This window comes from Trichomycterus rosablanca, chromosome 9 (genome assembly GCF_030014385.1).
Source record: "Trichomycterus rosablanca isolate fTriRos1 chromosome 9, fTriRos1.hap1, whole genome shotgun sequence".
NCBI classification, from domain to species: domain Eukaryota; kingdom Metazoa; phylum Chordata; class Actinopteri; order Siluriformes; family Trichomycteridae; genus Trichomycterus; species Trichomycterus rosablanca.
The window spans coordinates 10,491,858-10,507,082 of record NC_085996.1 but is presented as its reverse complement, the minus strand read 5'-3'; the positions used below and the strand labels follow the sequence as shown (position 1 = coordinate 10,507,082).

General features: G+C 39.8%; 1 protein-coding gene across 1 annotated transcript in view; it reads right to left on the bottom strand.

Annotated features, from left to right (window-relative positions):
* Positions 1-276: 276 nt before the first annotated feature.
* Positions 277-15,225, bottom strand: part of ube2j1 (ubiquitin-conjugating enzyme E2, J1) — a 34,830-nt gene continuing 19,881 nt past the window's right edge. The window contains exons 5-8 of the mRNA XM_063001127.1: positions 13,950-14,055; positions 7,067-7,196; positions 5,617-5,745; positions 277-1,928 (exon numbers count right to left, since the gene is read on the bottom strand). Coding sequence (XP_062857197.1) covers positions 1,662-1,928; positions 5,617-5,745; positions 7,067-7,196; positions 13,950-14,055 — 632 coding nt within the window. The 3' untranslated portion in view covers positions 277-1,661. The remainder of the gene's footprint in view (positions 1,929-5,616; positions 5,746-7,066; positions 7,197-13,949; positions 14,056-15,225) is intronic.

Here is a 15,225-nt window from a genome sequence, read left to right as displayed (position 1 = left end):
AAAGATAAATATAAATGATAAAATTTGTGTTACACCACATACCTGGTGTTATTCATCAGACTAGTGTAGACTAGACTATCACATACTGTAATGAAAAAGAATAGAAAAGAATAGAATCAAATGACAAGTATAGAACAGAAAAGAACAGAATGAAAAACTAAGAAATAATAAAAGAAAATGATCGCAAGAAAGAAAAAAAAAAGAATAAAAAGATATTTTAAATACATAAACAGAAGTATAGAATAGAAAGAAATTAAAAACAAAGAAATCCAGAAAAACAAAGGAAACTACAACAGCGTAGTAGGGCCACTGTAAAAATATTTTTACGTTTTGATTTCGAGAAGAAAGTCAAAATATGATGAGATTAAAGTTGAAATTATTTCGAGATTAAAGTCGAAATGATTATGAGAATAATGTCGAAATATATGTTTAGAGAAGCACGGGTCTCAGTACCTGGATCGGCATGCAAGCGCCGAGGGTCGCTTATAATGAGTGTTACTATGGTTATCCAATAACCAGCGATTATTTTTGGGTGGCTGTTTGTATTGTACACTTCCATCCACATGACATGACAACAAAACCTGTCAATGCAATCATTGATAGCGATGCCATACGGCTTTAGTTTATCGTACGAGTCCATAAGGCGCTGGGGCCTCGGTTGAAGTACTGCTGACGACGCAGATGCCGAGCGCACTGTCAACACATGTTCTTCTAAATAAACACAGTTATTGCAAAGCCATTTCATTGTCGTTATACTAATAACAAACTGGTGCTGATGGAGGAGATTGGGGATTTCTTTATTTGTGAAACCGATATGAAAGTATAACAAATCATAAACATCCCTCATTTTAACACATGGCCATAGGTTGCTATGGCCATAATATTTCGACGTTAATCTGTAATCATTTCGACTTTAATCTCGAAATCAAAACTTATACAACTTTATTCTCAAAATAATTTCAACTTTATTCTCGAAATCGGGAAAAAAAAATTTTTTAAGTGGCCCTAATACGCCGTCGTAGGAAACAATGGAAACAATTAGAAAACAAAGAATGACTTCAAAGTCAACAGAAAAGACAATAGGAAAACCAATAGCAATTTTTGTATGATGAATACTAAGCTGCTAAAACATGCCATTATTACGACATGCCATCACAAATGTTAAACCTGTGTATTTTAAATGATCTATTAATTTCAAAATATTTCCACTTATGCAATGTACTTAAGTGAAATTGGGGTCACCACATCTCATTTTAAGTAAACGGTATTTCCTGGACAGATATTACAATTGTAGCTAAATTACCCATGCCTGTATTAAATTCGCATTTTTCTTCTATTGTGGTGTCACTATCTGTCCAGTAAATGTAGCAGCTGATGTTTATTTCCCCCCCAGCTATTCCATCCAAAATATCAGTATTTCCTGGACAGATAGTGCACTCATTAAAAATAAAGCTTTATCTATATGACAATGCTGGTTGTTTTTCCAACAAGCGAGTCATTTTCTTCCTAAAATAAGCAGAGACGTGATGATTTGGAATGTGCTGCTTTCTTCCTCAGGTGGACACCGTCAGGTATCACCGTAGAATTCATGGCAACTAGATGATGGTAACGATGGCAGCTTGGTTCTGGTGGAAGTTTAATATTAAAATGAGTCCTAATGGTCAGAGCTCGTAATCAAACTTGTAATCTTGGGCCAGGTAAATCCTGCGGAAGACGAGGGCGGCGAGAGCCAGCGTGAGCAGTACGATGAGCACAGCTGAGCCGGTGTGGCCTTCTTCCTGCTGGGCAGCAGGTGCAGCGAACGCTGGGAATGTAGGCCGGTGCTGAGGCTGATTCAGGTTTCTGTTCTGAGCTCGGCGCTGTCGGGGGCTCAGAGATCGAGTGCTGGGAGCCGCGGGGACTGAAGTAGAATCAGAGGCTGGCTCAGCCTGCGGGGAGATAAAGAAAGGAAAGAGACCAACAGAAAATGTCATTTTGAATGATTTCAGATCAGAAAACAAAAAAATACTTAAATTAAAACTGTCCCATTGTAAAAATGTATTTTCATCAAGACAACTGTTATCCAACAGATATCAGCCTTGTAAAAAATATTAAATATTTCAAATTTAATTGGTGAGCTAATTTAGCTCATTGAACCAAGCCAGGCTTGATCCTCACCATTAAAGTTAAGCAGTCACCATTGCATTTTTTCCCAATTTTCCTCCCAATCTAGTCGTATCCAATTAACCGATTGCATTACGCTTCCCTCTCTACTGATGCTGATCCCCACTTCTGATTGAGGTGAGCGAGACTGTCACACGCCCCCTCCGAGACGTGTGCAGTAGCCGACTGTGGATCAGCCTTGTGCACGGAGAGCCACACCCTGTCCACACTATCCCTCGACTCTGTGCAAGCGCCATCAACCAGCCAGCAGAAGTCGTAATTGTATCAGTAATGAGGTCCCTATCCGGCTTCCTGCCCTGTATGAACAACAAGCCCATCGCTGTTCATGTAGCCGCCCAGCCCAGACGGATGGCATAGCCGAGTTTCAAACCAACAAGTTTGAAATGTCAGCTCTGGTCAGAAAAGAGTTAGAAAAACAAGTCTCCAGGACTCCACCAAACCACACTGGGACCCATCATTTTCAAATAAAGAAACTTAAAAACTGTAAGAAAATTTACTCAGGAGTTGCAAGCCTGCTAAATCTCCATGGGCTCAGCAAGTCAGTACAGAAACAGGAAAAAAAAAATCTAAAAATCTGCAGAGGTCTCTAGCTGCTGCACAGATGAGGTACTGACTCTCTAATACAAAAGTAACTAGGCAAAAATTTAATTTATTGGAGGGTAGCAAGGAGCAAATTCCTACTAAAAAGAGACACATATGAGAGTTTTCTGAAATAAAAAAATACCTTTGGCAAAGTCACTTATTTTAATGACTTTCCTTTCAAACTCTGGATGTTTAAAACACCTCTTTGGTGTTACACATACATATTTAATATTTTATGATCTGTTCCCTGGGACTTTGAGCTGTGAAGCCAGAGGAAAAACAAGCAATATACTAAGCTCATTTTTACTCTCCTTTTATTTCTTTAGTTGTCGAAAGCTAATAACAGGACGTCTCTCCTCTCTCTCCAATACAGCTTCAGGAACTTAAATAGAATCCTGTACCCATTCACACATCTCTCCTACACTTGGCTGGGTGCTTAAAACAATAAAAAGCAGCCTAGCATGAGGCTGCATTTAAGCCCTCAAAACACATACAGAATGATTTAAAAAGAATGAAAACACTGAATGCTAATTGCTTTTGAAGCTGTTGAGGCTACACTCTAAACCTTAAATAAGCTGCATCAAATGTATAATACAGTTGTTGTTTTTTTACTTAAATACAATCTTCTCAGTCAGTCGGAGCCCAGTTTGTCATTTAAGCTTTTCGAGGTTTCCATAAAAGCTGATGACTTAAGCTAGTTATTACCACCTGCGTACTGTTCTGAACTCATTTCATTTGAAGTCTAAAGATTGGTCAAGGTTTTAGTGTCTCAGTGGTGAAGCATACATCATTCTTGAGAAAAATGGGGTAATAACAAGACATGACTGTGTCCCTGTGCACAAAGCAAGGTCCATAAAGACATGAAGCCAGGCCTTCTTGTCTAAAATTAGTGGCTGACCTCATAAATGCTTTAGCATTATGCTAGGCCATTACTACTGAGATCTGGGGTTCAAATGTCAGTGTGCTTTCCATGTCAGTCTCAAGCCTGGATAAAAATAAGGAGGGGTGTGTTAGGAAGGGCGTCCAAAGAAAAAAAAAACTGTCCCAAATCAGGTATGCAGACCTGCATACCTTTATAAAAAAATTAAAAATAAAAAGTTACTAGAATTGCACCAAAATAGAGTGACCTCTATGTGACCTTTTCAGCTATAGCAATATCCACTTCTCTGAGAATGCTTCTTACAAGACCTTTTTTTAAATTTGTGCCCATTAAAAACAGGAATAGAGAATAAGTTGGCAGCATATACTTCCCTTTATACACAGTCGAGTCACATTATTATGACCACGTCCTACTTTAGATGGTGGCAATGCGTAGCTCATGAAAGAACTTATGTTTCATGAGCTGGCTTGGTGGGTATATAAGGTGTGCGATAGGCTGTCTGCACACATATCTCTCATTGCTGTTATGCGTGAAAGTACCATGGGTAAAACTGTCTTCTCTGGGGTGGATGGGATGTCACACGGCTAGAAATGTCTGACATTGATTGGAGGAGCATGACCAAGACTTCCAGGTTCTACCCTGGCCCCCTAATTCCCAGACTTGAACCCAATTGAGCATCTGTGGGACCACCTTGATCGTCGTGTTGGCTCTATGGATCCTCCCCCACACACCCTCCAGCAGCTGTGGGATGCACTGAGTCACTCCTAGCCCATCTAGCTGCTGTCCATGCTGCACATGATGGTTACTCTGGATATTAGCTGGTGGTCATAATAATGTACCTCGACTGTGTATTATTGATTTATTACACATTAGTAATTGTTGTGGCTGAAACACATGCATTTTATAATTATAAGGGGTGTCCCAATACTTTTCATATTGTGTTTAAGCACTGGAAGGGTTGAAAATAATTTACAATACATTATGTTTACACTCAGACACTCACAATAACATTTTATAACATTGGGCAGAAATTTGCAAATTAAAACTATTATTTTATATAATTCTTTTTTTAAATAATTAACTAAAAAATATTTTTTTCTCTAATTTATTGGACATTTATCTATTCCATTATAATTTGCACATTGCTTTGTATTTTTCAGACTTTAGAAAATATGATTTTTAATAGTATTTTCTTTTATTTAAGTCTGTGGTTATAATTGTATTGTGAAATCATTAGTGTCCTGTGAAAAAAAAAAACTGTTTACAAACATTATGCTCTGTCACTTGCTCTAAAATGTGCTGTGTCCATTAGCCACGACTGGACAGCCAGGATGTGTTACATAAAGCACTATGAGAAACAGCTAGAATCATGGACATGCTGCATTTTTCCCCCCTTTCAGACCTCCAGCTGCGTGCCACATTGGCACTCTCAGGCAGATCTTTTGATATAATGGCTCTGTGAAACTGCAGGGCAAGAAAGAGCGGGTGTGTGTAATCATGCAGCACCAAAATGAGCATCTTCCTCTGCACTGAGGAGGTATGGCTAATCCTGAGACAGAGCAATGCTGGGAAAGCTGCAGGCAAACAGCGATACAAAGTGGAGGAAAGTACAGCCAGGAGGTCAGTGCATGATGGATGAGAGCTCCGGCTGTTTGTGTGTGTGTGTGTGGACCGAGTGTGTGTATTAAGGAGTACATGATAAAAGCATGTGCAATGAGCCTGAAGGCTGCGTAGGAATTTATAACAACAAAAGCAGTATGTTAAGTAGCCTGTGTTTGGCAAGACCTTTCATGAAGTGCTAGTTTGTGTGCATATAAGCAAGTATCTGTCTCCATCTGTCTCCATGTGTCTGACTGTGTGTATCTTTGTGTCTGTCCTTGCGTTGCTCTGCATTTGTCTCCGTGTGTGTATAATTTTCTGTGTGTCTCTGCCTGTATTTTTGTGTGTGTGTAACTGTATGTGTATGTGTATGTGTGTGTGTGTTCTCCCACCTGTTCAGCTTGAGCTGTGCTCTCACTGTCCTGCCTCTCTGAGCTGGAGCTCGCCTCTTGTTGTGTAGTTTTGCTGTCACTTGTATCCACTTTACTCCGACTGGATGAGGATGAGGTGCTGGACTCAGCCTGTGCAAAAACAAACACTTATTTTAAAGTAGTAAAATTTGATATTGCACCCCCAGGATTTCTCTCAGCTTATCTTGGCTTTGAGTGTAAACAGTTATTCAACTGTTTTATAGATATAATACTTTTAAGTAGATATACAGTAGATATAAAACTTTAGAGTTAGTGACATTCACTGCTTCTGGGAACTTTTCTTTTATTTGAAACATTAAGTTCAATCTTTTTTTGTTTATTAAGATTTTACCATCATGTTTTACACACTTTGGTTACATTCATGACAGAACAGGTAGTTACTCGTTACACAAGATTCATCAGATCAAGTCTTTTAATGTCAAACACGGTCAGGATGCTGCCCATGGGGCACTGTTGGCTGGATATTTTTGGTTGGTGGACTATTCTCAGTCCAGCAGTGACAGTGAGGTGTTTAAAAACTCCATCAGTGCTGCTGTGTCTGATCCACTCATACCAGCATAACACACACTAACACACCACCACCAAGTCAGTGTCACTGCAGTGCTGAGAATGATCCACCACCTAAATAATACCTGCTCTGTAGTGGTCCTGGCAGAGTCCTGACCATTGAAGAACAGCATGAAAGAAGGCTAACCAAGCTTGTAGAGAAACAGATGGAAAACACTCAATAATTGTAGAACTACAAAGTGCTTCTATATAGTAAGTGGAGCTGATAAAATGGACAGTGAATGTAGAAACAAGGAGGTGGTTTTAATGTTATGGCTAATCAGTGTAAGTATTTTATCATCTAATGAAACATTCTATTTGCTATACTCAATGATTGCTCATTTAAACCAATTATGATCAAGGGCAGTACCAGCCTGTTCGACAAGTGCAAGCCTCATTAGTTTAACTACGTACATTTCTCAGTAACAAGGTTTCTTTCTCAATCTTATATGTAATTCATCTATCTTTAAGCTTTTTTAAACATGCACAATTTAATTCATCATGTCATCAATCTCAGCTTGGTTTGCATTAGTACAGGGAATTGACAGGAAATAACACCCATGAAAATTACAAGACTTTCAGATTTCAGGCATTTCTCACACAGAAAATAATATGCCCAGCAAGAACTGCAATATAGCAATTTAGCAAGCACCCTAAATTGTTGTTAAAAAGAAATGCTTAATCCAGGATAAACACCACACTGTTATGACATGGAGCTGATTCACTGTGTCTGATTTAAGTCTGATTTGAAAACAATGGTCACTATAAGTACATCTCATATATTTTTCTATCAGTTCATAATGTTAAACTGTGAGTGTGGGTGTATGCATGAGAAACAGCGATGTGTGGGTTCAAGTTAACGTACTTTAAAGCTAATCTGCATTGCTAGTTGCTGAGCTTGAGGGTCGGCAGGTTGGCGTTCGCTGTTGGGTAACAGCGGCAGCAAGGCCGTATGCATGGAGCAACCACACATCTCACAGCAGAAGTCTTGAGACCTGAAAGAAATACAAGTGCCATTACATTATTAATGTAATGTCTGACTTAAGGAAAAAGAATGAGGATTTGGGGATTTTATATGCTTTTGTTATTTGGACATACTGAAGAGGAGAAAATAGAGGAACTGCAAACAACCAATAAAAAAAAAAAACTGTAACACACTCAGGGCATCGTTATGTATCAACAAAAAACTTAACAAAAGCACTTTATTGGTACATTAAGTTTTCCAGCTGAGCCAAGCTTAATACAATGATTAAAAAGTACGGACACCCACTTTCAATTCTGTTTAAATATACAGCAGGTTTTATCTTCCTCACATCAAGCTTATCCTTTTTTAAACTCAATGTGTAATTGTCAGAAGTTTACATAACACCTGCAAAGGACTGGTACACATATACCACTACACTTGACAAGTAGTATCAATGCAAAATTCAACTGGTGTTGGGTGCTCGGGTGGCACAGAGGTCTAACACGCTAGTCCCCCACTGCTGAGATCACAAGCTCTCGAGATCTCAGTATTAAAAATGTTGCATAGGGGATATGCAGAAAAACTGTCTGTCTGATGCACTATCCCACCAAACTCAAATCTCAGTGGGACTATCGACAGGTGGAGGGGGCCACACTAACACGATTTACACAACCGTGTTCTGGGAAGCTTGGGGACTGATCGGGTTCCTCATTGCTGCTGCAATTGCGACTTCTGCTGCCACGTCCCTGGCAGGTGGCATGGCAGGAAGGGGAGAGTGATAGTTTGCGGCTCTCCTCAGTCAGGGCGGAGGGTTTGCAGCGTAAAGGAAGCTACAACTGGGGATTTGGATACGATCACATTGGGAGGGAAAGTAAAAATAAAAAATAAAATTTTAAAAGAAGAAAAACAAATAAACATGGTTCAACTTGCTGACAGGATGAACCAAGAAGTCAGGTTATAGAAGATAATGAATTTATTGATCTGACTTCAGAAAGAACGTTATCGGTCATCAGTAGAGGAGGACTTAAAAAGCCATCTTCTTTCTGCCTTCCTCTTGGAATTAATCATACTTGGACTGATGCTCTTCTCACTTTCCAGTCTCCATACTCTCTTATTCATAAGGTTTACACACCAACCAATTAGGAATTCTTTAATTCAAATAATGTTCCGATAGTGCCCCATATACACCGACAGGCAAAACATTATGACCACTGACAGGTGAAGTGAATAACACTGATTATCTCTTCATCACGGCACCTGTTAGTAGGGGGGATATATTAGGCAGCAAGCGAACATTTTATCCTCAAAGTTGATGTTAGAAGCAGGAAAAAAGGGCGAGCATAAGGATTTCAGCGAGTTTGACAATGGCCAGATTGTGATGGCTAGACGACTGGGTCAGAGCATCCCCAAAACTGCAGCTCTCGTGCGGTGTTCCCTGGCTGCAGTGGTCAGTATCTATCAAAAGTGGCCCAAGGCGGGAACAGTGGAAAACCGGCGACAGGGTCATGGGCGGCCAAGGCTCATTGATGCACGTGGGGAGCGAAGGCTGGCCCGTGTGGTCCGATCCAGCAGACGAGCTACTGTAGCTCAGATTGCTGAAGAAGTTAATGCTGGTTCTGATAGAAAGGTGTCAGAATACACAGTGCATCGCAGTTGCAGGGCTGTTTTGGCAGCAAAAGGGGGACCAACACAATATAAGGAAAGTGGTCATAATGTAATGCCTCATCGGTGTACAATGTAGTAAAACTATACTTGTCCCACCCCCCCCCACCCCCCGATTTTGCCATATTAAACATACTTAATTGTGCCTTATTCTACTTAACACTTAAATTCTTACATTAAATCTATTTCTGTAGGTCAACAAGTATGACATCTATAGTTATGCTGACACACATTTACATAAGTACACATTTTTAAGCACATCAATATGTGAAAGAATCAAAACTTTTTTTTAACTCAAAGAAAAGACAGAGGTGATCATATCTGGCACCAAAGAGGAAATACTTAAGGTCAATGCTAGGTACTTGCTGGGAAAGTAAGTGATGCATATGGTGAAAATGCCAGTCAATCACAGGGCAAACACACTCACATTTACCCACCCACTCATACCTAGGGCAACTGTATGGCCAGTGGCCAGTGATAGCTCAGTGGTTAAGGTACTGGACTAGCAAGGCCCTTAACCCTCAATTGCTCATTGTGTAAGTCGCTTTGGATAAAAGCGTCTGCTAAATGCTGAAAATGTAAATGTAAATGTAACTGTATTTCCAATTAACCTGACTGCATGTCTTTGGACTGTGGGAGGAAACCTGAGCACCAAGGGAAACCCACGCAGACACAGGGACAACAACAAACTTCAGACAGAAAGAACCCGAACCGCTCCACCTGAGAATGGAACTCATGACCTTCTTGCTGTGAGGTTACAGTGCTAGCCAACGATCCACCGTACCGCCCCCACAGCCAGGCGGATTTAATCTTTAAAGGCTCAATCTAGTCTAGTCTAGTAAGATTATTTTATCAGGGTTCCTAAACTTTCAGCATGGCATCTACAAATGAAAACATTTAAACATTTTTTATTCATTGAAATTATTTAATTATTTAGGTTTATTGATTTGTTTTTATTTTTATTTTCTCATCTGTGCACTCTCAGTGTCAGTCCCAAGCCTGGATAAAAATAAGGAGTATTGTATCAGGAATGGCAGTGAAAAAACTGTGCTAAATTAAGTATTTGGACCAAAAAGACGCCTAGTACAAGAGCAGCCAAAAAAGTTTTAATGGAGATAGCTGTGAAATTTGAGAACTTTAAATCACACAAAACTTTAAATCATCTGGCACCGTACTCCACAAGGTGCAGAGCTTTATTAAGTTTAAAAATAGTGTTGATAACACACACATCCAGCAGCTCCTGAAAAAAAGCTCCTCTGCTCCTTTTGCAGTTACAGATAAACTAGTTAGAACTCAGAACTTTAAGTGACCGCATATGTACCCAGAAACATATGAATATAATCTGAAAGCTACAATAGTGACAATATGAGAACAGATTAGCCCCATCAGGTCAAAGGTGTGTGTACATTTCAGCTAGGTGTTTTTCAAATCACTCAATCACATCCAATCTCCAGGTGTTAATTGGTTGGCCTTTTGCTGAAGACCCTAATCTTTATGTGTTAATAGCTGATCTGTCTGTTCTCTATCCTTGCTTAAATGTTTTACATTCGATTTTTTTCCAGAAATAATTTAAAGACCACATGCCCACACATGTCAGTTTAAAAGCCTCTTCAGTAATGACTTCTTAAATCTCCAGGGTTTCAGGGCAGATTTCAAACATATAAACTGTTCTGTGAGAATGGACAAGATGTGGGCTAAATTTCTCCTACCAGAGTTTGCTCTCGATTCCCAAGATCATTTTGGAGCCTCATTTCCATCAGCTGAGACATGTTTGATCTGTACTTCAGTTCTTTAGTTTTATACTTAAATCAAAAGACTAATATATCTAATAAGTAAAGAAAGCTGAAAGCATCACACAAACTAAATAGCAAACTTGTACACTCACGTCATAGTGCTTCAAGCTGCTGAGTTATCATATTTATGGCAAAAGGTGGTGGCCAGTTGACAGCTAAAAACATTTTGATGTCGTGCAATAAGATTTGACCTACAGTCGTCATTCCAATTCATTTGAAATATTTTGAATAGGGCACTCAGGTGGTGCAGTGGTCTACCGTGCTAGCCCACAACTTTTGAGGTCAATCCTCAGCCTGTAAAAGTCTGTCAAGTCTTTGACATCACAGTTTTTACAGGACTAGGTTAATGCAGGCTTTAAACTGGAATCAGCATCCATCACATCCAAACTGAACAACAGGTCATGAATACTGCTTGTGCTGGTCATAAGTAGGAGTCACTGGTTGTGGTGGGTCTGGTTCCACCCAGAAACACTGGTTGCAATGCAGGAATAACCTTTAAATAAGCAGCAATTCATTGCATGTCAGTGTAGACATGGTAGTCTGGTGGGCTGGTAGATTTAAACCCAGATGTTGGGCTAGCTTAATTTATTTATTTATTAGGATCATGTTTTACACACTTTGGTTACATTCAAGACAGAACAGATGGCTAATGGTTACACAAGACTCATCAGTTCAAGTCTTTACATATCAAACACAATCATGGACAATTTTGTACCCAGTGAGCCACTGTGCCGGCCGCCTACTTTAATAAACCATTATGCCACCCATGTGCCCACACCAATGTTTGTGCTCTTGGAGATGACAAAATTGTGTGCCTGACGTTATACATCTGTCTATATAGATATAAGTCATATCTATTAATAATGCTTGTAGCCTAAATTGCCGGATCAACTAATGAGAGGGGGTATGCGTATACCTTTTGCAATGTAATATGACGTTCATCCTTGCTTCAGTGGAAAATCTACAACAGCAATTTTCACCCAACATGGGTCGGCTGACATTTTAGGTAAAGGGAAAATAGTGTGCCTTATTGCTGACTGAACTATTGCTTTAATTATGTATGACATTTGCACAACATTCCACTGAGCTATGTGTGTCCATAAAAGAGAAACTTTGATCTGCTTGCCCCAAGTGTAAGAACAAAGAGAATTTATATTGTATATCTCTGATAAAGTCAGTGATAAAAATCCATGCTTTTACACAATTTCATCCCAATTAAAAATATGATGGAAACTGATGCTGTGCAAGCCGACCAATTGATATTGTATGAGCAGACAATTACATATAACACTTTTAATGTATAATATTAAAGAGTTATTGACTAATTTAAAATAGCTTGAAGGAGACATGAAAACATCTATTGGCTGAGCTGCAAATAATTGAGAGATTAAGAAAGGGTGGCCTCGACAGAACATACTGTTTGGGATGGGACAGACTTCAGAAAAAGGCTTTAAACATCTTAACGGGACTTTGTAGTCGATTTAGACCTTAATGGGCAGCCAATGTGAACTGAATACGACTGGGTTAATATGACCTTGCTTTCTTTTTTTGCAAGCGTGTGAGCTGCAGTACTTTGAGCAAAGCAAGTCTTTTTTTAAAAAGCAGTCAGCCCACAACATGTTCAGATTCAAGAGGTTTTACTGTAATCTCAGCTATAAACAAGTACATATTGAAATGAAACAATGTTCCTCCAAGACCAGGACAATAAACAGGAGGGAAATTTTTTTTAACCTAAAAAGTGAAGCAATATCACAAAAAGATCAGTGACATTAATCCAAACAAGATGCAATAAAAGCATGTACTAATATCACAACCTAAATGTAGGGTTAGTATATTTCCAATTTTGTATCTTCAATTCACCTCACTTGCATGTTTTTGGACTGTGGGAGGAAACTGGAGCTCCCGGATGAAACCCATTCAGACACGGAGAACATTTAAACTCCACGCAGGACCTGGACCGGCCCACCTGGGGATCAAACCCAGGACCTTCTTGCTGTGAGACGACAGTGCTACCCCCCAAACCACCTAAAAACGTTTTTCATCTTTCAGGGTTTTCTCTTTAACTGTGTTTACTGAACCTGGCTGATAACACTGATTCAAGCTATTTTAAAACAGATGAGGTGTGCTCTGGTGGTGCAGCAGTCCAATGCTGTAGCCAATCACAGCTGAGATCTGAGCATGAATCTCAGCTGTGGTATTGACTGGCTGGGCAGGCACACACCGATGCTGCGGTACAATTGCAGCCTCTGTTGTCTGGATATCAAGATGCCAGCACTAGCATTATATAGTCTGGTGATCCTAGCTTGTCTCACTAAACGTAATGCAGCTTTTTCCAAGACTCCATTGCGAGCAGATGGAAAGGCGCAGCCCGCAACTGAGTATTTGTCGGAGGGGGTCGCGTGATAGTTTCAGCCCTCTCGGACAGTGTGGGAGCAGTACTGATGGTGCGATTGGGGTCGTCACATGGAGCCTAGCGTGGTTTTCCGTAGACGATACAGCTCCATGTGGGAACCAAACACTGGCAGATGATAATAAGCGGAAGCAGATTAGACAAGTGTCAGAGGGCATGTGTGATGATCCGGCTCCCCTTGATTAGATCTGGTGTTGCGCAGGCGGCAGCGGATTCACAATCAGGAATTTTAAATGGCTAGATTGAGACATAGGGTTGCTATTGCTTTGACTATAAGTAGCAATTGAGGCGAAGGAGCTTCTTCAAGTTTTTGGGAACAAAAGTATTTAATAAAAATCAGCAGAATCTGACGTTGGGGTTGAAAATGCGTGTTGAGTTGGCACTGGCAGGATTTGCATATTACAGAAAGAGAGATGATTAGATGAGGGAAGAGATCATAAGATACTTCACCTATTATGGACTCAGCGCTGCAATGAGACACCTTATAACCTCCAACAATTTGCTTTATTCTTCATGCTGCATTGCTCTAATAAGCACTTCACACTTTAAGAAAATTATGGTTATGGTAGGATTAGTGTCATTTAAATGAAAACTAGGCCATTTTCCACACTAGGTGTGCAATATGGAGTCATTTCTGACTCGTTCTGCTGGCTGGTTTTGTTAGTAAATAAGTTACAAAGCTTTCCGCTTCATTATACATATGCTTATAATATTTGTATATAATTTTAAACACGTTTTGAATTTTCTTCACCGTTTTGCATGTTAAAATCCTTTGCAACACTGAAAACAGCTACACACACCTAGCATACAAATATAAGTACGCTTTTTTGAGATATTAGAAAATCAGGGCCTCAGAAAATCAGATAAATAGAAAGAAGGGAAAACAGACACGACAAAGCTTTAATCTGGAACATCTTACTTTTTGGCAAGGGTCTTTCTCTCCTCTGGGGTGTAGTCCAATGATCCTATTGCTCCTTCTCCTTTAGTCGGCATGAACCCTATAATTGCTATTAATGCGGTCCGAACTGAAACACACACAAACATGGCAGAAACAAAGTAAGTACCAAGACACAAGTATGTAAAACCTTTCTCAGTGTTTTAGCTGATGGCGAAAGCGACTGATGGTTCTCAGAAGACAGTGGACCGTGTGAGGCCGAGCACCCGGTGAGCGTTTGTTATGTAACACTATGTAATGCTGGGTTCCTGCAGCTGAAATGGGATTTTAAAGATCACGCCATGATATAATGAGCAAGAACACCTTTAGTGCTGACACTGATGCGGCACAGGTTAGCTAAAGCCCTGGATGCCTTAGGCTAGCAATTCTAACAACTTTGGCAACTAGGGACCATTTTAGGTGTAAAATATCATGATGCAGCAGGCCCATATCTAAGGAAATAACCACAGGCAAGTAAATGACAGTGAAGTCACGAATTAAGTAAAGTTCACAAAAAGAAAAATAATATGAGGGTTCTTCAAAAAGTTTCCACAATTTTTTAAACTCTATTTATTAAGAATTTCAAAAACAAATTACATCACTTTTCTACAGTCACCCTCCGATGCATTTTTCCGAGCGTCCAATGTTTTAATGCCATCACCAAAAAATTGGTTTTGGTTGAGCCACTGATGCACCGCTGCTTTCACATCATCATCACATGAAAATCTTCTTTCCCTTAAAGCTTCTTTGTGTGTCCAAAAAGGTGGAAATCAGATGGCGCTAAATACGGACTATAAGCTCTCTCAAATTACTACTCCTTCTCCTCCCACCATCACCGTTTCCAACCAAAATAAAAGAAGTGCGGAAACTTCTGGAAGATTCCTCGTAAAATTAAATTTTGTTAATCATTATAGCATAATTTTCAGTAGTTTAATTTAATGCCCGCAGAGATCGTGGGGTTAAATTCTCAGCTGTGATATCGTCCAGCCGGGCATTTACACAGACATGATAGGCTAAGTTTAGTCAAGAGTTGTGGTGGCTGAACAACCTAGTCATTTGGAGGTCAGTGCTGGTCCCAAGCTCAGATAAAAAAAAATAAGGAGGTCTGTGTCAGGAAAGGCATCTGGTGTATGCAGACAAGAACAACCCGCTGTGGCTACAGCCGAAAGAGTAGATAATACTCCAAAGCAGCTGTACAGGAAAACCACACACTAAGCAGCTATGGTCTATACAAGATTAAGGCCTAATTTCAGTTCAACTT